At 30.7% G+C, this 26,515-nt stretch overlaps 3 protein-coding genes and 1 long non-coding RNA gene across 4 annotated transcripts; 2 read left to right on the top strand and 2 right to left on the bottom strand.

The window, feature by feature from the left end:
* Positions 1-3,220: 3,220 nt before the first annotated feature.
* Positions 3,221-4,311, bottom strand: LOC114194991 (non-specific lipid-transfer protein-like protein At5g64080). Its single transcript, XM_028085393.1, has 4 exons — positions 3,964-4,311; positions 3,837-3,863; positions 3,684-3,746; positions 3,221-3,593 (listed from the first exon to the last, which is right to left on the bottom strand). Exons 1-4 carry the CDS (start codon positions 4,301-4,303, stop codon positions 3,379-3,381), a joined length of 645 nt encoding a protein of 214 aa, XP_027941194.1. The 5' UTR covers positions 4,304-4,311; the 3' UTR covers positions 3,221-3,378.
* A 4,112-nt stretch (positions 4,312-8,423) lies between these two features.
* Positions 8,424-9,624, top strand: LOC114178003 (non-specific lipid-transfer protein 3-like). Its single transcript, XM_028063668.1, has 3 exons — positions 8,424-8,956; positions 9,037-9,093; positions 9,232-9,624. The coding sequence occupies exons 1-3, from the start codon at positions 8,626-8,628 to the stop codon at positions 9,414-9,416; spliced, it is 573 nt and encodes a 190-aa protein (XP_027919469.1). The 5' UTR covers positions 8,424-8,625; the 3' UTR covers positions 9,417-9,624.
* Positions 9,625-17,296: 7,672 nt separating this feature from the next.
* On the top strand, positions 17,297-21,386 carry LOC114193920 (F-box/kelch-repeat protein SKIP30). The gene is made up of 2 exons (XM_028083913.1): positions 17,297-17,492; positions 19,984-21,386. Exon 2 carries the CDS (start codon positions 20,061-20,063, stop codon positions 21,096-21,098), a length of 1,038 nt encoding a protein of 345 aa, XP_027939714.1. The 5' UTR covers positions 17,297-17,492; positions 19,984-20,060; the 3' UTR covers positions 21,099-21,386.
* Positions 21,387-23,527: 2,141 nt separating this feature from the next.
* On the bottom strand, positions 23,528-25,413 carry LOC114173469. The gene is made up of 3 exons (XR_003602509.1): positions 25,266-25,413; positions 25,084-25,154; positions 23,528-23,739 (listed from the first exon to the last, which is right to left on the bottom strand). It is a non-coding gene; the product is annotated as an uncharacterized LOC114173469 (long non-coding RNA).
* Positions 25,414-26,515: the final 1,102 nt, after the last annotated feature.

Raw genomic sequence — 26,515 nt, 5'->3', positions numbered from 1 at the left:
TTTCTAGGCTTGGTGCTATCTAATTCGGAGTTGTCTTTGATGTTGATAAGACATTATAAAGTATCTCGAAAAATTAGAGAGTATTGATTCAATTAGGTAATACGTATTTTTTCCATAGCTACCAACGTAATTTTCGTTATACTCTAATTTCAATTACAAAAAAGGGTTTGAAGTTAGATTTGTGTATTTTTTAAAAATAGTGTCGATGCATATAAATTTTTTACATTAATTTGGGATAGTTTAAGGTATTAATCAACCAATATAATAGAGGATATTTGGAGTAATTTTATATTAAAAATATGAACTATGATTCAAACTTAAAAGGGAAGAAAAAATTAAAAACAATTATTTAAAAATAAAGGTTATTTATTTATCTTGAAAATAGGAGTTGCATAGCTCAAATTTAAAAAGTAAGAGAGAACGTGCAAAGATCACACTTTTAAGGGGGTAATGGACAAAAAAAAAGTTTTTGTAATATGTGATAAGCCAAGAAAATAAAATTATAAATACCGAATATTATGACTTGTCATAAAAATCACCTTAGAGACTTTGACTGTAATATTTTGAAACCCAATGGGAAGTAGGTAAAATTGTTTCTATATTATTATAAAACAAAGTTTCTTTCTAATATTTACTTCAAACCCTTTTAGTCTTCCTTTTACCATAGTCGTTGGAACACATTTCTTTAAAATCATTAATCTAACAAAGCAAATTGAGAAAATTCATATAAATTGGAAAAAAAAAATAACATGAATTATGAGTTGATGATAAAAGATTCATATGGTGACATCTAATTTTTCATTAAATAAGAATTAGACGTTGGCAAAATAAATTGCTTTACAGCGAACACAGCAAAATAAATTGCAATCAATAAGTGAATTAATTCATCATCATTCTTAAAGTTAATAGATAAAAGTACCCCTGTATTTTTAATGTAGCGATATATATATATCATCCCCTGCATTTGAAAAATAATTTAATGAATAAAACTTTATTTCGCTGACAATAAGAAAAATAGATTATCAAATTCAGTCTAAGAAAAAAAAAATCTGACCCATGAAAAAGTATATACATTTTTTACGATAATCGATTATCAAATGTGTAACTTGTAAGAGCATTGCCATCCAAATGTAATTGAATTACTTATATATTTTTTTTTCTCAATTATGCATGTTGCAATAATACCAATAGTTGAACATGTGACACAATTTTAGAAATAAGACAAAAGAAAACAATTGTGAATGATGAGACAAGATCAAGATGTTTTGAAGAATTTCACCAGAGGACAAAAGAGTAGAGAAGACCATGCCTTTGTTTTCCAGAAATAGTGAAAGGAAAACAAGTGGATAAAGTAAAATGTATTAACAACGAAAAAGTTGGTTCATGCAAGATATCAAACAAATATAAGAGAATTATCTTCACAAACTTTTTTGCGATAAACAATGATCAAGTTGTAGTATGTAACAATTATAAATTCAGGAAGAAAACAAAATTTAGCTTAATACCAGAGAATTCATCTTGGATAGATAAAAGGGGAACATGAAAGAATGAATAAGTGTAAAGTTGGTGGTCCTTCCTTATGGTATTTCTTTGAATTTTTGAAAATGTAAAGGAAAACAGAGCATGATTTGATTCATAAAATTTTGAGATATTAGAAAATGTCAAATACAAAAAAAAAAAATGAGCATTTTGATTATTATATTGAAAGTAAGAGACTCAGAATTATGTAAACTTCATAGAAATTACAATAAAATTTTAGGATTGTGAAAATACTCAATTTTATTAATAAATTATGTTTATCTATAATAATATCGGGGATTTCTGAATGTATGAACATTCTTCGTTTCTATTTTGTCCTTGATTATATTTTAAAAATTAATATTTTTGAATTTTAAAACTAATCATTTCTATAAGTGTTTCTTTTCTCTTTCACATAAAATTGTAATTTATATTGCCTATTTCATATTATTTTTATTAAAATTATAAATTACATATCAAATATAAAAAAGAATATATATTATTTACGTAAATATGTAAAATTAAAATTAAAAATATATTTTGATTTCCGGAAGTTATATATTTTGACTTCCGGAAGTCGACATCCAGAAGTATTTTTGGGGTGTGATGTCCGTGAGTTTCTTTAAATGATCAAAAGGTATTTTGGAAATTTAAAAAAAAAATTGGAGGTGCAGAAGAAATGTTTGGAGATGTAAGAAGAAAGACCCTTTTTAAACTTACACAGGTAAAATAAAAAGTGTTTAAATTTATATAAAAGATCGTTTTATATGAAATGTTTAAATTTAGATTGTAAAACTTACAATTAAAAAAAAAAACTCATTTAAACAATCATTCACTGTTAACACAATATTAATCAACTTTTGTTCTATAGTTGTTTAAAACCTCTTTAGTTTTGTGAATTCATGGAATCTTAGTTAAAATAAGAATTGTCTTATATGTTTCATTTCAATTTTAGAGTCATCCTTAGGCACGATTGTAATGAAATATGAAATTTGTGCATCTCTTTGGTCCATCATAAATTTTAATCTAATATTTGTAAGAAAAAACTGAAAATATATAGAATTGTAAACACACATATCTTTGTTTTGCTTTCCACTTATCTTTAGAACACTTCAAAAATTAAAAAAATTCAACACCTTTGGAGCTCTTGTCTTTGTCATACTAGACGAGAAATCGTATGGGTTTTTTACTCTCGTTTTTTGAAATTCATGTAGAGAAAAAAATCATTAATACAAATTTTGCATTTATTTGTCTCATAAGTTGTTAATTAATCATTAACATGTGTGGAAGCGTTTACAATGGCTGCATTTTTTGTTTTGTTCAACATTAATGATTTTAAATTTTATATTAATTGAAAATTTTGTTTGGTGTTATAAACAGTACTTACTAAACAAATTCCTTCTTCAAATATAATTTCTTAAAACATCAAGTTTTATTTTTTATATGTATATATATACTTATTTGTTTCAAATTAAATTAGCTAATCCAAATGAAAAATCAAACAGCACTTATTTCATTTTTTTTAATTCTTTCGAAACACCACCTGAACCATCTTATCTCTATACCGAATCTTGTTCATATCAAACTTATTACAACAGGTTAATTTGGCTAAGATTGATGATGAGTCACATAGTACTTATCAGACTCATAAACACACACAACGAAACGATCAAGAAATTGGAAATTGATGTGTCGCTTAACGTATCCAAAAATTTAAAGCATGCATGAAATGAAACCATGACGTTCTACTATTATTTATTAGAACATTATTATTTGTATGAGTAAGCAGAAACATGGAGAAAGCAGGTTGTGCAGAGTGATTAGATTAGGGTTTTGGTGTTATGCATTGCACAGTAAAAATTAGGAATAGAGGCACAGAAGCACGATTCCTACGAGAAAAGTGGAAGGTGGTGATGAGAGAAAAGATGAACGAGATGGCGAAGGAAGTGGAGTCAACACTGGTCTGATCTGTGGAATTCTACTTCTACTGGGTGCTTCTGCTTCCGCCGGAGATGCTGCTGCTGCTGCTGCCAATTGCACTTTCTCATATTTCTCTTCTTCGACCATTTTTGAATCTGCTAAACATCTCTTATAAATTAGTGTATAAACCAATTTTCGTTACTTTTAACATTATAGTTCTTCTGTTAAGGCCAATTTCCACGAACCTTTAGACTCATTGCTCGCACCTGGTGATAGCGCTGGGCCATTCGATCCAAGAACTGCAGGACCTAACAAAAAATAATATACATTAGCTGTTTTTTTATTGACCGAGGAAGGTAAAATTTTGATAATCTGGAGTATTGGTAAATGCAAAATACCTGGAGCTGGTAAAGGAGAACCAGAAGCTGCGATGATGTATCCGAAGAAAACACAATTAGAAATCTAATTTGATTATGAGAAATGAAAATGGGAAAGTTAAAGTGTGTGAGTGTAACAGATGCAAACCTTTGCACTGCAAAGGAAGAGCATTGATGTTGCATGCTTGTGAAAATGAGAGGGCAAGGGTGAGGGGTAGTTGGAGAAATGGAGCATTGGCAGAGAGCAGAAAACAAGCACAGTTGGAGTTGGTGTTCATGAAAGACCTCAGTGAATCACAACACGTACTTGGTGGCTTTAAGCCATTGTTATTAGTGCTTCCGGTGATGACGTTGGCGCATGGTGTGAAACTGTTCATCATAGAGGTTGTGCAAGAAGTGCTAACTTGTCCAGTAACCGAATTTACTGAACTCACTGCGAGGGCTGTCAGAATCACTCCGATTTGAAAAGCCATGAGGGATAAGAGCATGAATCTTTGATGAAGGAGATTGTGTTTGATGAATGATTTTATATACTACAATGGAGGATTGGTAGATGTGAGAATATTGATAAAGGAGTTCAACTAACTTGACTAACATTTAATATTGCTGTCGATTGCGCCACTTGTTGTTACAGGCTTGCAATTTGGTGTGGTTGGCAAGAAGAATTTGCAAAGCTTCACGGAAATTGGATTTTACGAATTTTGCATTAGAACATGCAGAATATATTTATATTATAAAATTTTGACAAACTTCTTTAGAAGATGAGGTGTAAATGATTTTAAAATATTAAAAGTAAAAAATGAAAAAATGAAAACTATTCAAAAAATAGCATTTATAATTATAAAAAAAAGTTTTCAAAATTTAGTAGTTAAAAAATATTTTTCTTAGATTATCATTCACGAACCATTGCAGTATACATATGCTCACAAACCAGAAATTCTTTTTTAATATATTACATGATTTTCTTTTTCAAAATATATGAAATATAAATGTTTCCACAATTCTTCCATATGTGTCACGAACCACTGCAGTGTACATGCTCACAAAGCAGTACATGTCCATTTTTTTAATATATATCTATCACTCTCATTTTCATTAAATCATTTCAAATATAAATTTCCTGGTAAATAATTTATGTATTACTTTTATTGTTCTTTTCATTAAACTTCTCATATTAACTAAGTTAATTCATTCACTTTTACACATTTTATTTATTGAAAACTATAATTCGTTAGACAAACTTTAACAAAAATAACCAATTGTTCTTTGATTGATATTTATTGAACAAAACTTAATCCACTAAGTTAATTTATAAGATTTATTGAGTAATTAAGTATGTATTTAATTAACTTCTCTCAAGTTGAAATTAGCTGTGATAAATAAAATAAGTTAAACATATTAACCATATATGAGCTTACTTTTTCTACTTGGGACCATAACTTAACCTATTTTGGTTTGAAAAACTACTTCTCTATCACTCTTGAATCAAATTAAAGTTCTCCAACTCTCAAAATTTTCATCCTTAACATTAAGACAATTTTTCACAAACAAATTTTAAGTATATAATTTAATATCAATTCATTTCACAACTTGTGTAACCTCAAATCATTTAAAATATTAATTCTATTCAGTTAATTGAAGTTCATTCTTCGATTACTCTTTGTGTACTATCAAATCAAATTTGTCTAAACAATATACTTTCATGAAACTATCAAATACTCAATTCAATCATCTAACAATTTAATCATTGATTAACGACTCAATAAACAATTCCCACAATTATAAATATTTTTTCGAACCAAAAGATTAGTTGGTCCATTTTACATTAACCCTTAATATCTCTCAAGAAATTGCTCTTAGAAGTAAAAAAAAAAAATTAACTTATTATCTGAAGGGATAATATGGGTTAGGAATGACAATAGGTCGGATCAGACAGATATACTCTCTACCAACTATCTAATTCACAACAAAAAATTCATCCTGGTACTCGTTGGATACCCTTTAAAACATATTTGCGAGGTTTTTAAAACCTACGAGTATTTGTGGATACCCAAAAATATTTTATAATTTTAACATAAAATCTAAATAAAATTACAAAAAATAAAATAAAATAAATTAAATATAAATTTAATCTAATCTAATAAAATATAAATTAAATTTTAATTAAATTTAACTTAAAAAAATATAAATAATTTTTTGTACAGGTAACGGATAATCACAAGTACGAAGAGCATGATACTTACATCCAACATATTTATAAAAAGGTATTAAAATATCCGCTACCTGTTACTCACATGAAATAGATACATGTGGATATCAATTATCTTATGTAAATGTAAATTTTATCTACAGACACGAGTATTTTTACATAATATGTACTAAACATGTCATAGATTAACATAAAATCATAAATTGAGTTTTAATATCACATGTTATCACTGTAACTCTGTACATGAAAAAAAATGAAAACAAAAAAAATCAAAAGAACATAAAAACTCAATCTAAACAAATTTAATCGGGTTCGATGATTATCATATTCTATATCATCTTCTAACATCTATTAAAGAAAAGATAAGAAATTATCTCAAAAACATTAAAAATAACTTAAATATTTTAGAGTTTAAAAAGATGAAATGTTATCAGTTTCAAAATAAGAAATTATTTGTTCTCTATTTGATTTAATTTTTTTCTTGTAACCTTATAAAATAAAGGGTTAAATATGTTTTTGGTCCCTCAAGTTTCAGTGAATTTTGAAATTTAGTCCCTCATCAAAACTTTATACCAATTCAGTCCTTCATCTTTCAAAATGTGTGAATTTAGTCCTTTTAACCAAATTTTGTTAAGTTTATCTGATGTTTCAAGCGCATTTCATGATAGTATTTAAGTTAACATTGAAGCAAAAATGTGTCAAACAATGTAAATAATTTAAATACTATCATGAAATGCGATTGAAACGTCAAATAAACCTAACAAAATTTGGTTAAAAGGACTAAATTCACGCATTTTGAAAGATGAAGGACTAAATTGGTCAAAAATTTTGATGAGAGACTAATTCCAAATTTCGCTGAAACTTGAAGGACCAAAAACATATTTAACCCTAAAATAAATTCTTACATATGGTACTAAAAAATCGTTAATTACAATTGTGTATATAAATTGTAAAGATCTCCATTTTAGACCGTCATAAGAGTCTTGTTGAACAGAATGGAGGCCCATAGTTTTTGTATACGAAGATTGAGTGTTGGACACAGTTAAGTTGAAATTGGCCATAGGAACTTAACAAATAAAAATTAATTTCGAAAACAATTTGTCATCAATCAAGTTAGGAATAATCGTGACTAGGAAACTTCAATGCTTAAGCAAAAGTAAAGTTTAGTATGCGTTGAAGGTTTATTTTCTTAGAAAATGAAACATGTAAATGCTAAAGTTTTAGTTAGAAAATCAATTAGTGATAAGAATCTTGAAAAAATTAGGGAAAATAAAACTGTATAATTGGGTCCAATCTGTCTCTGATTTGAAAAAAAAAGAAAAGAAAAGTCGGTCAAGTTGTTTAATCAAATGAAAGCTAATTGAACATTTTGCCGCTTTACCTAAAAGTGAGTTGGTAGGCAAATACACTAATTAGACAAAAAATAAAAATTAACCTATAGGTAAATTTGATTAAAAATTTTAAATATATCATAATTTAGTCTAAACAGTCTTCAGTATTATTAAACAAATTAAGTTTAAAGTAGCAATAATAACATATTATTATTATTTAAAAAAACTTTAAAATCTTAAAAATGTAACTAATTGATAACTTTGAACTTGAAAAATCAGTGCATATACTTTTTTAAATTTTTTGAAAATAAAAAAAGTATATACTACTCTTTTTCCTCTCGTTAGTGTGGTCCACTTGGTTTGGCAAGGTTAATAAGATGTGAGCCACAACATATTAGCGAGTTAAATCACCATTTCTTTAATGAATTACTCCATCGGCTAATTAATCCATACAATTTTGTATAAACTTACATTAAATTTTCCTAAAGACAAATATTTATTCTACTCCTAAAAATAGAATCTTTATGATATGATTTGTTTAAAAAAATTTAAAAACAATTTTATGGATTGCCTGTTAAAAGAGTGCACAAAATAATATAACATTTTATGTTTTTGTTTCCTCCAGCAATGAATCATTTTCTTATTTATAATTATTTTGTAGCTATTCTTGGCGTGACCATCTTTGCATCACACATTGGAAGTAGAAAGAGGAAAAAGTTGTTGGACAAAAGTATCCCATGTTTCAACGCCCATGCCCACAACATGCCTTCTCTTCTAAGCATTTGTTTTTGTTGTTATTCAATGCCTTAACATTTTAACTCCCCTTTAAGTACCCCTCCATTATTCATCATAATTATTGCACCAAAAGCACACACACTAATTCCACTACAAATCATTCTCAAAAGTAAACCATCATCAATACATTATGCATTGCCCAAGGGACATACATAGCAACAAAGGAAAGATAAGAAGAAGCATTGAACGACACATAGGAAACTTTATTAAATCAAAAATGGTAAAGTTCCAATCACAAAATTAAGAAAGAATCTGTTGCCTATGCAAAGTAAAAAAAGTTATTTCCCTTCTGCACAAGCTATCCAGCTGCCACTCTTTAACTCACTTTTTCTCACAATAAGTCATTCTCTTCCTACTTTTCCCCCTCAAAAAATCCAAACAAACGCATTTCATCAACACCAACATTGTTGGGGGAATAACTTATACCTACAAACAACAACAACAACATCGTCAACATCATCAACATCATCGTCCAATGGCACCCAGAAGGATGAAGATGCTGCTAAGGCTGTGCTTTGTGGTGGCTCTTTGGGGTGCCACATCGGCTCAACCTCAATCAAGTTGCACCAATGTGTTCATAAGTCTTGCTCCTTGCCTTGACTATGTAACAGGAAATGCATCAACCCCTTCCTCTTCTTGCTGCTCTCAACTTTCCTATGTCGTGACTTCACAACCACTGTGCCTGTGTGAGGTTGTTAGCGGCGCTGCTTCATCTATTGCTGCAAGTTTCAACATCAATCAGACTCGGGCTTTGTCTCTTCCCACTTCTTGCAACATTCAGACACCCCCTCTTAGCACCTGCACTGGTACAACTTCATCACATTTTTCAATATGTAAATCACACATGTCAAAAACTCATCACCTTCTTATTATCTCTTGATTTCAGCCTCAGCTTCTTCCTCACCAGCGTTTTCCGTCTCAAACTTTCCCAACTCCCCTTCAGGTTCCATACTCGTAGATGCTTACGTTATTATTTTCTTCAATTTCAACATCAGATATGAATGCAATACAGAATACAGTTTCGTTTTTTCTTCTTTTATGACTTGTACAGTGGAATTGACAGAGTACCTTTTTGGCACAGGGATTGGATCTGACACTGTTTCATCAGCGACCGGAGGTAGTAGAAGTGTCGGTGGTTCATCTCACGGAAATTCAAGTTCCTCTACTAAATTATCGTGTTCTTGGTTTCTGATGTTTGCCCTTGCAACCGCTTTGACTTTCACCTTCAAGAGTACGACCTACACCACATCGCTGAACCTTTTTTAAACCCTTCTTATTATTATCTCTTACATCTTCCATCGTACCCACTGGTGTTATATTGTGCCTTTTGCCTTAACAGAGTTAGGAATAATTTCGCCTCTGTATTTTTAATTATTTCTATTTGCCTTCTAACTATGTCTGCGCTATGTACAGTGATACCATATTAGATTCTGTCATAACATGATATAAGGTAGATGTGAACAATTAATTTAAATAGAAACTGATACTGAAATTTCAAAATATTTAGAACTATGAACACTGGGTTTACAATTAATTGAAATAAAAACTGAAACCGTATATATAAAAAAAGGATTGAATTTTAAAGTACATACAGCCAGTTAATTTAAAATAGTTAAATATCAAATTTAAGAAAAAGAAGTAAGATTTGTTATCATTTGTTTGTTTTTTAAGTGTCCGCGGATTGAGAAATTAATTCTTATTCTCTCAAGAATGGAATAGAAAACATTTCTACGTGAGGAACTCAAGTTTTTTATTTTAATAATAATTTCTATACATATTTTCCTGCTTGATAATTACAAATGTATTTATTTTTTGTTTTTCTAATGTTTTCTGTTTTTTAAACAAGTGAAATTGAGATTTTTATTGTCATACATTTAGTTACAACAAAAGTTTTATCCTACTATTTGCTACTCCTACCTCTTGTGTGTGGCATTTCGAACTTGTGGTATGAGATTTATTTCCAAATTTACCTCAAGGTGGTTTTCTTTTATTTATTCGTAATATTGCAATGTATATACTTTTCTCAAAGTGAATCTCCAAAGTTTAGAGTTAACGTTTTCCCTCAAGTATTTTATCGAAACTGTACCAATTACAAAACCATGAAATTATTAATATATTTGGTAAGCAAATTCAAAACTAAATTAAACAAGTACTAAAAAATAAATCTTGATATAATTAGCCATATTCTTATAAAATAGGTTTTAGTATAATTTATTTGGTAATCCTGCATCAGTGTAGCTGCCTCATTATATATGTCTTACATAACTCGTAAAATCAAAAAGAACAACTTTCTTTTCTAGAAGTCTATTATCACAATTTTCTTCTTAAAAATCATTTTTTTTTCTTCGATTCATTAAAATCTGAATGTAGAACCTCTTTTTTTTTTAAAAAAACATTTTTAACTTGTAAAAAAATTACTTTTGAGTTAAAATTTAATATATATTTTTAATTTTAATTTTACATATTTACGTAAATATTATATATTCTTTTTTATATTTGATATGTAATTTATAATTTTAATAAAAATAATATGAAAAAGGCAATATAAATTACAATTTTATGTGAAAGAGAAAAGAAACACTTATAGAAATGATTAGTTTTAAAATTCAAAAATATTAATTTTTAAAATATAATCAAGGACAAAATAGAAACGAAGAATGTTCATACATTCAGAAATCCCCGATATTATTATAGATAAACATAATTTATTAATAAAATTGAGTATTTTCACAATCCTAAAATTTTATTGTAATTTCTATGAAGTTTACATAATTCTGAGTCTCTTACTTTCAATATAATAATCAAAATGCTCATTTTTTTTTTTGTATTTGACATTTTCTAATATCTCAAAATTTTATGAATCAAATCATGCTCTGTTTTCCTTTACATTTTCAAAAATTCAAAGAAATACCATAAGGAAGGACCACCAACTTTACACTTATTCATTCTTTCATGTTCCCCTTTTATCTATCCAAGATGAATTCTCTGGTATTAAGCTAAATTTTGTTTTCTTCCTGAATTTATAATTGTTACATACTACAACTTGATCATTGTTTATCGCAAAAAAGTTTGTGAAGATAATTCTCTTATATTTGTTTGATATCTTGCATGAACCAACTTTTTCGTTGTTAATACATTTTACTTTATCCACTTGTTTTCCTTTCACTATTTCTGGAAAACAAAGGCATGGTCTTCTCTACTCTTTTGTCCTTTGGTGAAATTCTTCAAAACATCTTGATCTTGTCTCATCATTCACAATTGTTTTCTTTTGTCTTATTTCTAAAATTGTGTCACATGTTCAACTATTGGTATTATTGCAACATGCATAATTGAGAAAAAAATATATATAAGTAATTCAATTACATTTGGATGGCAATGCTCTTACAAGTTACACATTTGATAATCGATTATCGTAAAAAATGTATATACTTTTTCATGGGTCAGATTTTTTTTTTCTTAGACTGAATTTGATAATCTATTTTTCTTATTGTCAGCGAAATAAAGTTTTATTCATTAAATTATTTTTCAAATGCAGGGGATGATATATATATATCGCTACATTAAAAATACAGGGGTACTTTTATCTATTAACTTTAAGAATGATGATGAATTAATTCACTTATTGATTGCAATTTATTTTGCTGTGTTCGCTGTAAAGCAATTTATTTTGCCAACGTCTAATTCTTATTTAATGAAAAATTAGATGTCACCATATGAATCTTTTATCATCAACTCATAATTCATGTTATTTTTTTTTTTCCAATTTATATGAATTTTCTCAATTTGCTTTGTTAGATTAATGATTTTAAAGAAATGTGTTCCAACGACTATGGTAAAAGGAAGACTAAAAGGGTTTGAAGTAAATATTAGAAAGAAACTTTGTTTTATAATAATATAGAAACAATTTTACCTACTTCCCATTGGGTTTCAAAATATTACAGTCAAAGTCTCTAAGGTGATTTTTATGACTTAAGTCATAATATTCGGTACTTATAATTTTATTTTCTTGGCTTATCACATATTACAAAAACTTTTTTTTTTGTCCATTACCCCCTTAAAAGTGTGATCTTTGCACGTTCTCTCTTACTTTTTAAATTTGAGCTATGCAACTCCTATTTTCAAGATAAATAAATAACTGTTATGAATTAATGATTGTCCATTGATTTGATACATTTACTGATATGATTCATTACTCTTTATGGTAAATATTTGTATTAACTAAGTTGATTTGTTTCCTTTATGGATTACATATTGTATCTATAAATAGGACTCTTCCTATCAATAATAATACACAGATGAGTTGCTCCCTATTCTCTCATTCTCTATTTTCTCTTGTTTCTTCTCTTCTCTATTATCTGTCGTCATTCTCTATGTTATTCGCTTTATTTCATAACACGTTATCAGCACGATGCTTCAACCAATTGAGGACTAGTGGAAGCTTTTTCTCTATAACGATAGTGCTCTGCATGTCTCAATCCAGGCTCTTTCTAATCCTTTCTCTAATTATAATTTTAACTTATATTCTTCCTCTTGCGATAAGAATTGTTTAACTTTATCAATTTTTATCTCCGTCTTATTATTTTTATTTTTATTATGACGGTGATTATTATTATTATTATGATTATTATTATTATTATTATTATTATTATTATTTTATGTGCTAGTTCTAAACACACGAAATGTTGCAAAAATTGGATTTGTGACCCTTGATATTACAAGGAAGAATTCCTTATATTGGATTTTAAATGTTGAAATATATTTAGATGCAATGGATATTGGGATACCATTAAATAAAGAAATAAAGCATCTAAGCAACATGACAAAAATATTGTGAAAAGAGATTTCACAAATATTGTGAATTTATTTCATGTCTATGTATGGCTGGCTGTACAAAGCAACAAAGCTTTTGATGAAAAATCATAAGATCCGCCTAATATGCTCCATTCCCAAAAGTGAATGCAGTAATCAATATTATGAATTTATTTCATGCCTTTGTATGGCTGAACAAAGCAATGAGCTTTTGATCTCAAGAAAATCATGAAACCTGTCCAGATTGGTTCTGCTTCATTCCCAGAAGTGAATGCAGCAACATTTGATTTATATTTTCATGATCGTGATCATGATCTTGATTTTGGACATGGTTATAAAGAAAATTTCAGAGACACATTTTGTCACCAGAAGTGGCACAATAATGTGAAAAAAAAAAGAAAAAAAATGTGAAAATATTGACAAAAAGATGAAAGTATATATTATCATTACGGTGTTAAAGGCCATTTGAGTTGTACTTATTGTACACCAAAGCATCCTACAAATAACGAGAAGAGCATAGAAACATACTTTGCTTATGAAGATGGTGATTCTGATTATAGTTATATGGATGCTACTCATTTTGATATTGTTATTTTCTTTGCTAAAGCAAATGAAAGCATTGATCACCTCATTGATTATGAGAGTGTTAAAATTTTCTTTTGTTTGATAATGTGAGACATCGATGTCAGTATTATTTATAGTACTACAAATATATTTGAAGACTCTAGAAGAGCTATTATACTTCTACTAAGAAGTTGAATAGAAACTTATTAAGTTTCAATGATATTTGTCTATATGGATATTATATTGAGACAAACAATGAAAAAGATATGAAATATCTTTATATCTCTATGATTGAGTTGAAAAAGAAAGTGTATTGGAGAAATTATCAACATTCTCTTATAGTTTGTACTACAAGTTTATTAGTACAATTGAAATGCATGTCATGGTAAACCATAAATTTACAAATCAAAATGATGCCTTGTTTGACATGATCAATTATGATGCGAAAAAAAAAAGGGTTGAAAAACTCATGTGAACACGTTTGAAGCGTGGTAGATATGTTGGTTCCAAAGATAAAAACTCTTGAATGAGAAAGGGAGCTAATATGCAAAATGACCTAATCGAAAAGGTTGAAATCCCAAAAAGATTCATTTGACATAATTAATGGTTCGGTTCCAGAAGAACCTCAGGTACCTGAAATGGTTGAAAATGATGAGATCTCAATAAATTATGTCATGAATCATATAATATGGAACCAAAATGAAGTTAACATTGACGAAACTTTTACTTATAACATAGCGATGAATGCTATGAATGACAATGAGGATCAATAAACAATGATCATTGAAGATTGTCGGCAAAGAAAAGATTGACCAAAAATGAAAATATGCAAAGAAGCAAATTGTATTTGCTTACTGAACGAAAGGTTTTTGGACGTATAGTTCGCACACCTGAAGTTGTGAAACTTGTTGGGTACATATGGATTTTTGCGCAAAAATCAAATTAAAAATGATGAAATTGTTAGATACAAAGCACAATTGGTTGCTCAAGGTTGTTCACAAAACCTTGTATTGATTTGTGAAAAAAACATATTCACTAGTATTGGATGCAACAACATTGCAATATTCGATTATCCTAGTTGCACAACAAGGTTTGCATTTACATCTAATGGATGATGTTACAACCTATTCGTACGATTCTTTTGAGAATCATATTTATATGAAAATCCCTGAAGGATTTTATTTGCCCAACAAGACAAATTCTTAAGAGGGTTATTCAATAAAATTGAACATGCTCTTTTATTGATTAAAGAAATCAAGACGTGTGTGGCATAACCGTCTTATTGAGTACTTATTAAAAGAAGGATATAAAAAATGATCCTATTTGGTCTTGTATTTATATGAAAAGATCCAAATAATGAATTTGTCATAATTATTGTTTATGTAGATGACATAAACGTCGTTGAAACTACTAATAAGCTCACAAGGCAATTGAAAGAATTTGAGATTAATGATCTTTGAAGGGCAAAATCTTGTTTGAAATTAGAAATTGAGTATTTAAATAAAAGTATTTTTATACGTCAAGAGGCTTATATGATTAAGGTGCTTAAAATGTTCTAAATTGACAAGTCATGTTCATTATGCACTCCAATAGTTGTGAGGTCGTTAGATGTTGATAAAGACTCTTCTTAGACCTCAAGAAAATGATGAAAATCTTTTTGGTCTAGAAGCACCATATCTTAGTGTCATAGAAACACTAATGTATCTTGCGAATTATACTCGATCTAATATTGCATTTGCTATAAATTTGTTAAGTAAGATATAGTTCTTCAACTACAAGAAGAAAATGGTTTGGAGTAAAACATATACTTTGTTACTTTAAGGGTACTACGAATATGAGCTTATTCCATCCAAATGATTCAGATTCAGACCAATGGGTTATGGATATGCATGTTATTTTACATATTCTTACAATGTCACAATGGTTGATCACAAACAAGATGTTTGTTCACATGTGGTAGCAGAATAGTTTCATGAAGGTATATGAAACAAACCATAGTAGCAACATCGTCTAATCATACAAATTACGAGGAAAGTTGTGAATATGTTTGGTTAAGGTTTATAATTCAACATGTGCAAGAAACTTGTGACTATCCCCGAGAAAGATGAAATCAACAACCATATATGAAGATAATAGTGTATTGTTCAATTGAAAGGATGATATAGATATCCAAAAATTCGTTCATCTGAAAATATGACAAGTCTATTTGTAAAGTTTTGCCAAGAAAAACTTTTGAGCAAATGACTCACAAATTCGGACTCACCTTAATGATGTAAGTTTACATGAGGGGGAGAAATAGAATATGTGATGAACAATATTGTATTAAAGAATACAGAATGTTGTACTCTTTTTCCTTCACTAGGTTTTTTATCCCAAAGGGTTTTTCCTAGTAAGGTTTTAACGAGGCACATTCTTTATCAATGGACACTCAAGGGGGAGTGTTATGAATTAATGATTGTCCATTGATTTGATACATTTACTGATATGATTCATTACTCTTTATGGTAAATATTTGTATTAACTAAGTTGATTTGTTTCCTTTATGGATTACATATTGTATCTATAAATAGGACTCTTCCTATCAATAATAATACACAGATGAGTTGCTCCCTATTCTCTCATTCTCTATTTTCTCTTGTTTCTTCTCTTCTCTATTATCTGTCGTCATTCTCTATGTTATTCGCTTTATTTCATAACAATAACCTTTATTTTTAAATAATTGTTTTTAATTTTTTCTTCCCTTTTAAGTTTGAATCATAGTTCATATTTTTAATATAAAATTACTCCAAATATCCTCTATTATATTGGTTGATTAATACCTTAAACTATCCCAAATTAATGTAAAAAATTTATATGCATCGACACTATTTTTAAAAAATACACAAATCTAACTTCAAACCCTTTTTTGTAATTGAAATTAGAGTATAACGAAAATTACGTTGGTAGCTATGGAAAAAATACGTATTACCTAATTGAATCAATACTCTCTAATTTTTCGAGATACTTTATAATGTCTTATCAACATCAAAGACAACTCCGAATTAGATAGCACCAAGCCTAGAAACAATGGGTGCTCACTATACACGCAACATACAAATATTTTTTAATATCACATCATTAATAAACGAAGAATTTAAAAAAAAAATGGTCATATTTTATTCAATGTTATTTTATAAGTTAAGTAAACCGATATTTGGAAACAAAAAAGAGAATAAACGGGTGGATTACCTGGTCCATACGAAATCAAGAGTCAATATCCAAATCAACGTAGCCAGTTACGGAATTGAATGGGCCACTGTAATCTAAAATAAAACCTCTCATGTGAAAAAGAAGAACACATCGTTGTTGTTGAGTTGAGTCTTTATATTTTTTGTTGTCCACGCGCGATTCACATGTCTACCAAACGTGAATACGAATATAGAACAATTCTGATGATAGTTTGAAGCACGGAAATAAAAACAAAAGAGAGTTGAAAAAAAATTAATAAATAATAAATAAATAAATAACTAGAGATTCCAGAAGTTGTGGGGAAGAAAAATGAAAAGGAATTTAGAATATGCGGAGAGTTATTCGTTGGTTTGCTGCAGCAGCACCATAACGAATGAGAGTGGTGAATTGGAGCACGCAAAGGGAAACATAAATTAATTGAAATTAAATTATGGTATGGTATATTATTAATTATTAATTAATTAATTAGATTCATAAAATGTAAAATCACAAGGATAAATTAATACTGAAAAATAAAAAGATATATTGTAAGTATTATCTAGTTTGCATATTTGAAAAACAAAACCTAGGGAAGGGGAAGTAACGCAAACCGAAACGCACAACATTCACATTCACATTGTTAACTCTTAATTCAGCGAGCCGTTTCCTAAGCTTCCTTTCTCTCCATCGCGCTCTCTCTCTTTCTCTCTCTCCTCGCAATCTCTCCAATTACCTTTCTTCTTCGCTTCTCTTCGCTGCCAGGTAAATCACCTTCCTCTGTCCCTTCTCTTGTCTTTTTTTTTTTTTTAATTTTTAATTAATTGAGTGAGGGATGATACTTAATTTGCGTTGATTTTGGCTGTGTTTGGAGTTGATCCAATACCCATTGCTCTGTTAATTTCGAATTTCGACTCTATTTTGCTTTACCACTTGTCGCAATTATCGTACTTGCTTGTTCCTGTTTTTGTTATTACACTGTTTTTTTTTTTCGAGTGGTGAGAAATGTTAGGGCTGGAATCCCTATTTGAATTATGTGTTGTGTGTACGCTAAGTGGTTCGTCAATCCGTGTCCAGCGCCGAGTTTCGTTGTTGGTTTTTCCCATTTGACTTTGTTCATTGCTGTATTCTTGGTAGAACTGAGTTTGGTCTCTTTTTTGCTGCTTCCAATTTAAGACATTTTTCGAAACTTTCAGTTTCGTTTTGTTTTGGGTTATGCACTGAAACTGAATTAGAGGTTTTTTTCGGTCAATTTCATTTTTGAATGTATTTCTTCTTGATACTGATAGGAAAGCATTGCATTGTACTCATATTAGATCATATTTCCCTTTTTGGCTCTCCCTGGGCGGTTTTTGTTGTAGATTCTATATTGACTAGTGATATGTCCAAAATAATATATACAAGTGAGGGGTAATTTGTTCACAAGAAATTTGTAAGAGTTTTTCTTCACATGTTTGCTATAGAGCGTATAATGTCCAGTGATTCAGTGAAATTGATTTGTCCTTTTACATGTAGATATTATTTTACCTTCTTTTTTTTTTCTTCGGAGCATCTGCATCCTGAGGTTTATTTTATCGGGTCGTTCATGGTTTTCTTAAATGACAGAAACATTTTGCTCTATTTCGTGCCGGATAAGAAGGGCATATAACTGACTTGTTCTTTTTTGTTTTTCCATTATTGGGGTTGGACATTTACTAATGGAAGTTTAATATTAAATTACTCTTCCTTGACCCTTCAGAATATATATTACTGTATTTAGGTATCATGAAACTTAGATGTGGCAAGCTAATGCAGCTTAGAGGGGGTCTTTGTGACTTTCAATAACAGGTCCAAGCATAGAATGCATAATGTAAAAGTCGGTATTTGGGAATGATCTGAGAATTAGTTCCTGCTGGTTAATTAATCATTATAGCATCTGTTGTACCCTTCTATTTCCATAACTGTGTTGAAAAAGTAGAACCCTTGCGAATGTATTGAATGAAGGATGTGCCTATTTATTTAAGTGTAGTTACTCTATCTTCTTGTGGCTTTTATATAGGCAATAAACACTAGATGATGCTGGGTTGCATTTTTATGCCTTCCTGTCTCCTTTGTAAACCAGATTTTATCCTTCAATTATCTAAAATGAGATGATTCAAGGTCCCTAGCTGTACGCCTGTCAATTTGAGTTAAACTCTAATTGCCAGCCTGGTTCATATATTTCTAGGAGAATAATCGAGCAATATTTGAAGTTTTTTTTATTCTTCAGAGGGGGTGACGTTGAATAGGTATTTATATATGTAATAATTCTGTAAGAGGATTGAAGAGGTTGGTTAAATGTGCATTCATATTAGTTTGAAGACCGTGAGAGAACATGGGATTAGTTGCTGCGGCTAAGGGGATGAAATTGTGAGACATCTTAGAAGGCTATTTTGGCTTAATCTTAAACAACAGCTTGTCATTGCTTGACGCTTAGGAAATTCACTGTTATGTGTAAGTTTTCCACATTTTCAACAGGACTTTTACCATTAGGTAGAGGGAGGGACCGCTGATCTAAAATCCTATGGGTCAGTATGTGTCTCTGTGAGACTCACTTGATCATTTGTACCTTTTCTCCAGTTCTACAATATAGGTAATTCAATTTAAAAAAAAAAAAATCATTTAAAGGGATTCAAAATTATTTTTAAGAAAATGAATTTTAAGTCTAACTCAACTTTATACAATTGGCTTAGTTAGAAGGGATCTACACCCACCTATTTATTATTGCATAGCCATATCTCTCTCCAGTTGACACCTTCACAATCTCTAGTGAGACTAGGGGGATTCGATAGTGGATGCTCGATAGACCTAAAAGACTTGACTAAAAATAAGCTCTAGATGACTCTTGTACCATTTTAGGAAAGTGAATTTTAAATCTAACTTAACCTTGTAAAACTAACTTGTTAAGGTGAGGTTTGCACCCATCTATTAATATTTAGTCATATCTCTAATCAATGTGCGATCTCTAAGAATTTTCATAAATTATATGCCACTGCACTGTTTCAGTTGTTATTCCTGCTGATATTTAATTCACAGAAAGGAAAGCTTATTGTTTTTAATTTATTCTGATATCCAATTAAATTGAATGTAAATGGCTTGTAGGCAATTTTCATTCAAACTTCTAAATTGAATTTGAATTTCATTAAAATCTCCCTTGCCTTTAACATTAGTACTCAATTTGAATTTCTAAAGTATCACTATATTGGTATACATTAATGAATAAATACTGTGATTGCAGGTGCACCTTTTATAGTAACAGAGAGTCAGAAGTGGAAAGTTATCAGAAATAGATGAAACAGCAGTTATAAATTTATAATGTCTGGACTGATTGAAGGACTTCCTGATGCTGTTGCAATTAGGTGCCTTGCACGGGTACCTTTCTACCTTCACCCGGTGTTAGAGCGTGTCTCTCGATCTTGGCAAGCAGCTATTCGAAGCTCTGAACTATTTAGAGCTCGGCAGGAGGTTGGTTCAACTGAGGATCTGTTATGTGTCTGTGCTTATGATCCAGAGAACTTATGGCAGCTGTATGATCCTTTGCGAGATCTCTGGATCAGACTTCCTGTTCTTCCATCAAAGATCAGGCACCTTTCCCACTTTGGTGCAGTTTCCACTGCTGGAAAGTTATTCGTGATTGGTGGTGGAAGTGATGCTGTTGATCCTTTGACAGGGGACCAAGATGGTTGTTTCGCAACAGATGAAGTCTGGTCATATGACCCTGTGGTTCGACAGTGGGCCCCTCGGGCACCAATGCTTGTCCCACGTTCTATGTTTGCATGCTGTGTTTTGGACGGGAAAATTGTTGTAGCCGGGGGCTTCACTAGCTGCAGAAAATCAATATCTCAAGCAGAAATGTATGATCCTGAGAAGGATGTCTGGATTCCAATGCCTGATCTTCATCGCACTCATAATTCGGCCTGTTCAGGAGTAGTGATCGGGGGAAAGGTGCATGTACTGCACAAGGATATGTCAACAGTGCAAGTTTTAGACAATGCAGGGCCTGGGTGGATTGTTGAGGAATGTGGATGGCTTCAAGGTCCGATGGCAGTTGTCCGTGATGCGCTCTATGTGATGACCAATGGATTTATCCTCAAACAGGACAAAGAAGTGAGAAAGGTTGTGGGTTCAGCATCTGAGTTTCGAAAGAGAATTGGATTTGCAATGGCGGGACTAGGTGATGAGTTATACGTGATTGGAGGCTTCATTGGCCCTGATAGATGGAATTGGGACATTAAGCCATTATCCGAAGTTGATGTTCTCACACTTGGAAATGAGAGACCAACTTGGCGTCAAGCGGCTCCAATGACTTGGTGTCATGGTACTATTCTTGGTTGTACGCTGCTGAGAATTTAGGCTTTCGCATTCTAGGTTCTAGTGTTATTTGTTCTCGCAGGATTTGGATACCTTCGTAGACAAAGAATCAGTCGTTCAATGGTTTCCCTGTTTTGTATGTAAGCCATAATATTTGTCCTTGTTTTTATGTTGATCACATGCAGTAACGAGTTGAGTTTCTGTATCTGTTCTGTTTGTAGTAAAACAGTTAATGATCACCATTAACAAGGCAACAAATCGGTTCTATTGATATTTCTACCTTGAAATTCATCACTTCACTAGGAGAAATAAACTTCATTTAGCTTTTCACCCTTTTTCTTTTGTAACTGAAGTTTGATTGTTTTGATTTTGTTTTTTCCTTTAAAAAAGGTGAACCATTTCTTGCTAACAAAATTTTGGACTGAAGTTTGTATGAAACTCGAGAACACTATTGACGGAGAACTCTCTCACTCTCAATACATCACATGATATTAGTTTATCAATATCAATACTAAAGAGGGAAACAATAATATGATTTACAATCTGTTAACCGGTTGAAAGTAAATGCTAGCTGTGAGAGAAAAAGAAATAAAGATTTGAATATTTGCTTTGTCTGGATAGAAAGTAATATTTGAGCGAAAATAGAGAGTTAGTTTACTTGGGAGATAAAAATAAAAAATTATTTTTACTTTAATTCTATTTTCATTGAACATTCTTTCTGACAACTTTTCTTTTTCATAACAAAAACGAGTGGGTTATCACGCTCGTTTTATCATCTCCAACGAAAATTAAATTAAAAAAATTATCAAAATTAGATAGAACATGAATAGAAAAAAAATATTGAAATATATTGCAAAAGCTTAAATTTAAACATGATTTTTATATTCCAGAAATGAGTTAAAATAATTTTAAAATTTATGTAGACTCTATCCAAATAACTTTTTGATTTCAAATTTAAATTTAAAAGCTAAGAACGAGATCTTCACAAACAATTCAAATGCAACCTAAATTAATTGAGATGGTTAGAATTTTTATATAACTTCTTTGGACTATAGTAATTGTAATATTTTGTTTTTGTCAAAAATGAGTAACTATTATGATTCACTTGATGATAGCCAAACATAATAAAAATATGAATGATTGTTTAGGAGCTTTGGAGACTCAGTTCTTATTGGTGTGGGTCCAATAACTATGTTCATACTAGGAGGTTCCTTTATTTTCACACTTTATACATTGTTTTTAAGATTTGTCTCATTAAAATTTATAAAATATGGAGAACGTGATCAAACACAGGAATATTGAAAATTATCCTTTGGAATTGGAGATACTACTTTAAACATAAATCATTTGCATCAACCTTGATTATGTCTTAATCAAGTAAGTATTTTAAATTCATATGAATTATTTTATTCTTGATACACTATTTAGTTTAATCATATATTCTATATCAGAGTCAAATTCATTTGATTTGGAATCGGAAAATTTTAATTATTAGAAGTTGTTTCCAACCCATTTTTGTATTAATTTCACTGTCTTTGTTTCCAGATGCATATATGCACTCATTTAGATCTCCTCGGTCCATTTAATTCCTTTTGAATTCACTACTACACTATACTATATTATATTATATAAATAAATATCCTCTATTACAAAATTTGAATAGATATATAATATTATAAATTAGTAACTTCTTTCAACAAGACAATCACGTATTCACTTTTTTTTCTTCTTTTGCAAAATGCACTAATTGAATTTTTTTTACAATATATATATTTTTTTAATTTAAAATTAACATGTCTTTGATAAGCATACTAAACCATACTGCAAAGTTTAAGTATGTTTTTTTATATATCTGTGTAATATTAGCAAAGTATATAATTTCTGACTAATTGAAATATGAAATTTTAATACAAAAATGATTATAAAATTTTTAAGAGTAATTATTATACTAAAATACGAAAATTAAATAAACTAAGAGTTTATACAGAAATAAAAGAAGTAAAATTGTCAGATTAAACTTAATTGTACATCTCAATGTTATGTGATAATCAATCAAATACTTAGGCTTTTAACGTTAACATCAATCATTAATTTTATCCAAAATCCTAATTTCTTAGGTGAAAAGAGCCTAGATTTATCTGATAAAAAATTTATGGGTATAAAAGCTAAACATTATATTTTTGTTCGGTGTTAATGAGTTGACTTTGTTCTTAATGATAAATGACTTTATGAGTCACTCTCTGATTTTTGTTTAGATTAAAGTTGGAAAACAAATTCTAAATATGGGCTAAATCAAACCGTGTAGTAACTTTGAATATTGATAAATTTAAAATTTTAGTTGAATTGGTTTTGAACTTAACTCAAATATTTTGTTTTAAATATTTTAGGAATCATTTGTTGTAACGCCCCATTTAATTTATATACGTAAAATTAAAGGAAACATCACACATAAGATAGTAAAAACGCGCAGTGATGGGATTCCCAACATCACCCCTACAAAACCAGGCACACCACGATGCCAACAAAGCAGGATAAAAGTTTGACTAAGAGTTACAATCCAAAAACCACGAATACAGGGGTCATAGCCCTAAAGAAAACACGAAAGAAAGAAGTGTGAGATCCAGCCCAGATGGCTAAGTAGCGGAGTCGCCATTCCCTTGTTGCCCATGAGAACCTCGCCCATCTGCTCCCATCAACCAAGTTGATGATCATCGCAAGAGAGAACAGCCACATACATCACAACCATGCAACAAACGGGTAAGCTAGAGCCAACAACATATTCATCATGCAGTCAAATATATTTTCCCCATCTCATATCCACATAGCAACCAAACATGTTATGACTCTTCATTCAATACACTACGACTCGACTCGACTCATCCGGATACGTATAACTTGGTCGGATTCAGCGGACGCTTGCACTTGTGGTGAATATCCCTGCTCAACTCTGAGCTGCTCATCTCCGAGCTGTGTGTTACAAGTGTTACGATGAAATCAAATCTCCCTCACCACAAGGTTAGCCCTTAATGAATTTCAGGCCTCCTGCTACTCTCACCACAGGAGTCAGTCTGCTCTAAGTGAGACTAACTGGCCCCTTAGAGCGTCAGGATGCAGTCCTTACCTTGAATCCTTACCTAGTTATACAGATGGGGCACCACCATGGGCACCCACTAACAGGGGCCATGGAATTACGTCCCGACCACTGAAGCGCGACCCCAGAGGTCTCACCTAGAGACTCCAAGGAATTTACACGCTGACACGGACTAACAGTCATAATTCAGCAATAAGAGAATATTAACACCATATTTACATTTCCATACCGACCCCCTGAGATTAATTCCTCATAGCCTCACATTTTGAATCCATACCTCTGATCATCACCGTCCCATGAGTCTAGGGTCTCATCTCATGACAACACCATGTTCCTTTAATTTCAAACCACCCATTCATTTATTTCTCATGCCAAGTCTCATACCAATCCCTTCATCCTCAATTCATGAATCATGCCAAATATATATTTCATACTCCATTATATACATGTCCATCATCACACAATCATACTCAGCCAACATGGTTCATTCGGGAAACATTAAACAACCAAAACACAGCACGGTCTCGCCCAGCATCTCGCTCAAGCTGAGGGGTCTCGCTCAGGCGAGACATGCTCGCTCAGGCGAGCCTCCCCCTCGCCTAGGCGAGAGCGCCAAAAACAAGGGCATGGGCAACACGGGATCTCGCTTGGGCGAGTTGCCTGCTCGCTCAAAAGTTGAGCGAGCCGCCTGGGCGACGTTTCGCGCAAAAAACTTAGGCGAGCTCCCTGTTTCATCTCGCCTAGGCGAGATGGACTCGCTTGGGCGAGATTAACAGGTCTCGCCACTATTCTTCACTGTACAACCATGTTCTTCATCCAAACCACTCATGCAAAGCACTCTCACACATCCAAACGACAGATCCAACCGTACAATCAACAAATAACTCATAAGCAGTGCCAAGAAAGACTCGAAACTAGAACCCTAACTTCCCGTACCTGGAAAATGGGTTCGTACAGGGCGTTCGACGCGGGACCAAGGAGCACAGCAGCTCTAGAACGCACAGGAGCTGAAAATAGAAGGCACACGAAACCAAGGCAGATTAGTACCCAACCCTAACTGCGGAAAATACAAGGGGGAAAGTAAAATAGGACTCTGATGGTCTAGAGGGGTTACTTACGTGGGGTAGAAGCTGATTCGGGGCTAGCTCGAGAGACTTAGGGAGGAACCCTAGCAGAGCTCTAGAGCGGAAGGAGAAGGTGACGGCTGCGGAGTTTCTGCAATAGTGAGAGTGAGTGTGGAATTAGGGCAGACTTAGGGACTTATACGTTGGGCCGGCCTTAGGCCCACTCACAAAGGCAGCCCATCAACTTTAGGGCAGAATATAAAAATGGGGCCTTACATTTGTTACAATAGTATTTTATAAACTCCAACGTTAAGAAATTGATTTGAAATTGTCTTTGAAACTTCAATAATGTTGAATGATTAAATAAGCATATAGATAATCATAGAAGTGAATAAGATTGAAGTTCAATATTTTTATATATTGCACAATTATTTGAATGAGCATATTTTGGTTATGTAATATCAACAAGTTAATATATGAAAAAAACGAGTCCTAGTTAATTTTCAACTTTTGCGGGGAAAAAAATATTAGAGAAACATGTAACTCACATTATTCTCTAATCATAAATAACAATTTTATTTATCTTTGTAATAAATACTTTAAAAACAGTACTAATATTCATAATTTTGGATTGTCTAATGATGTAAAGATATCTGTTTTCACAGTTTGCCATTAAACTCAAAGTTTCAAAGTATGAAAAAAAAGATTGATTTAAATATATTTTTAATTTTTTAAATCTGTAGTTAATTTGTAAATACAACATATAATTTTAATTTTATCGCTTAAATAATAAATTAAGTTTAAATTTTACGTTTGAACGACTTCTACCAAATTATCATAAAGAGTAAATACTTGTATAAAAAAGAATGTTAAATTTGTTTTTCATCATTTAACTTTTAATAAAAATTAGAAATATTTCTCCATCAAAACTTTAGATTAATTTAATCATTCAACCTTAAAAATGTATGTATTTAGTTATATTTTAACCAAATTTTTTAAATTTTATTTGACGTTTCAAACGTATTTTATGATAGTATTTGAATTATTTATACCATTTAACGCATTTTTATTTCAATATTAGTTAGAAACACTTTTAAAACATCAACTAAACTCAACAAAATTTTGTTAAAATATTAGATCCATCAAATTATGAAAGATGGAGACTAAATTGGTTAAAAATTAAAAAAGATAATAATTTCAATATTCATTATGAATTAATGGAAAAAAAACATATTTAACAAAAAAACAAAATAATATTTGATGTAAATAGTAAAGTCAAATAAACTACTAATGACATGCAAACA

This window comes from Vigna unguiculata, chromosome 1 (genome assembly GCF_004118075.2).
Source record: "Vigna unguiculata cultivar IT97K-499-35 chromosome 1, ASM411807v1, whole genome shotgun sequence".
In the NCBI taxonomy this organism is placed as follows: domain Eukaryota; kingdom Viridiplantae; phylum Streptophyta; class Magnoliopsida; order Fabales; family Fabaceae; genus Vigna; species Vigna unguiculata.
Note: the sequence above shows the minus strand (reverse complement) of the source record. Positions and strands in the feature narration are given on the sequence as shown.

Bases quoted from the DNA above. Each gene is read 5' to 3' on its own strand.
- LOC114193920 (XM_028083913.1), top strand. From the start codon at position 20,061: ATGTCTGGACTGATTGAAGGACTTCCTGATGCTGTTGCAATTAGGTGC.
- LOC114194991 (XM_028085393.1), bottom strand. From the start codon at position 4,303: ATGCTCTTATCCCTCATGGCTTTTCAAATCGGAGTGATTCTGACAGCC. The intron at 3,864-3,963 runs GTTTGCATCTGT...ACATCATCGCAG, and splicing joins TCTTCCTTTGCAGTGCAAAG to CTTCTGGTTCTCCTTTACCA. The intron at 3,594-3,683 runs GTTCGTGGAAAT...GATGTTTAGCAG, and splicing joins TGCGAGCAATGAGTCTAAAG to ATTCAAAAATGGTCGAAGAA.
- LOC114178003 (XM_028063668.1), top strand. From the start codon at position 8,626: ATGGCACCCAGAAGGATGAAGATGCTGCTAAGGCTGTGCTTTGTGGTG. The intron at 8,957-9,036 runs GTACAACTTCAT...TCTTGATTTCAG, and splicing joins CCCTCTTAGCACCTGCACTG to CCTCAGCTTCTTCCTCACCA. The intron at 9,094-9,231 runs GTTCCATACTCG...TTTTTGGCACAG, and splicing joins CTTTCCCAACTCCCCTTCAG to GGATTGGATCTGACACTGTT.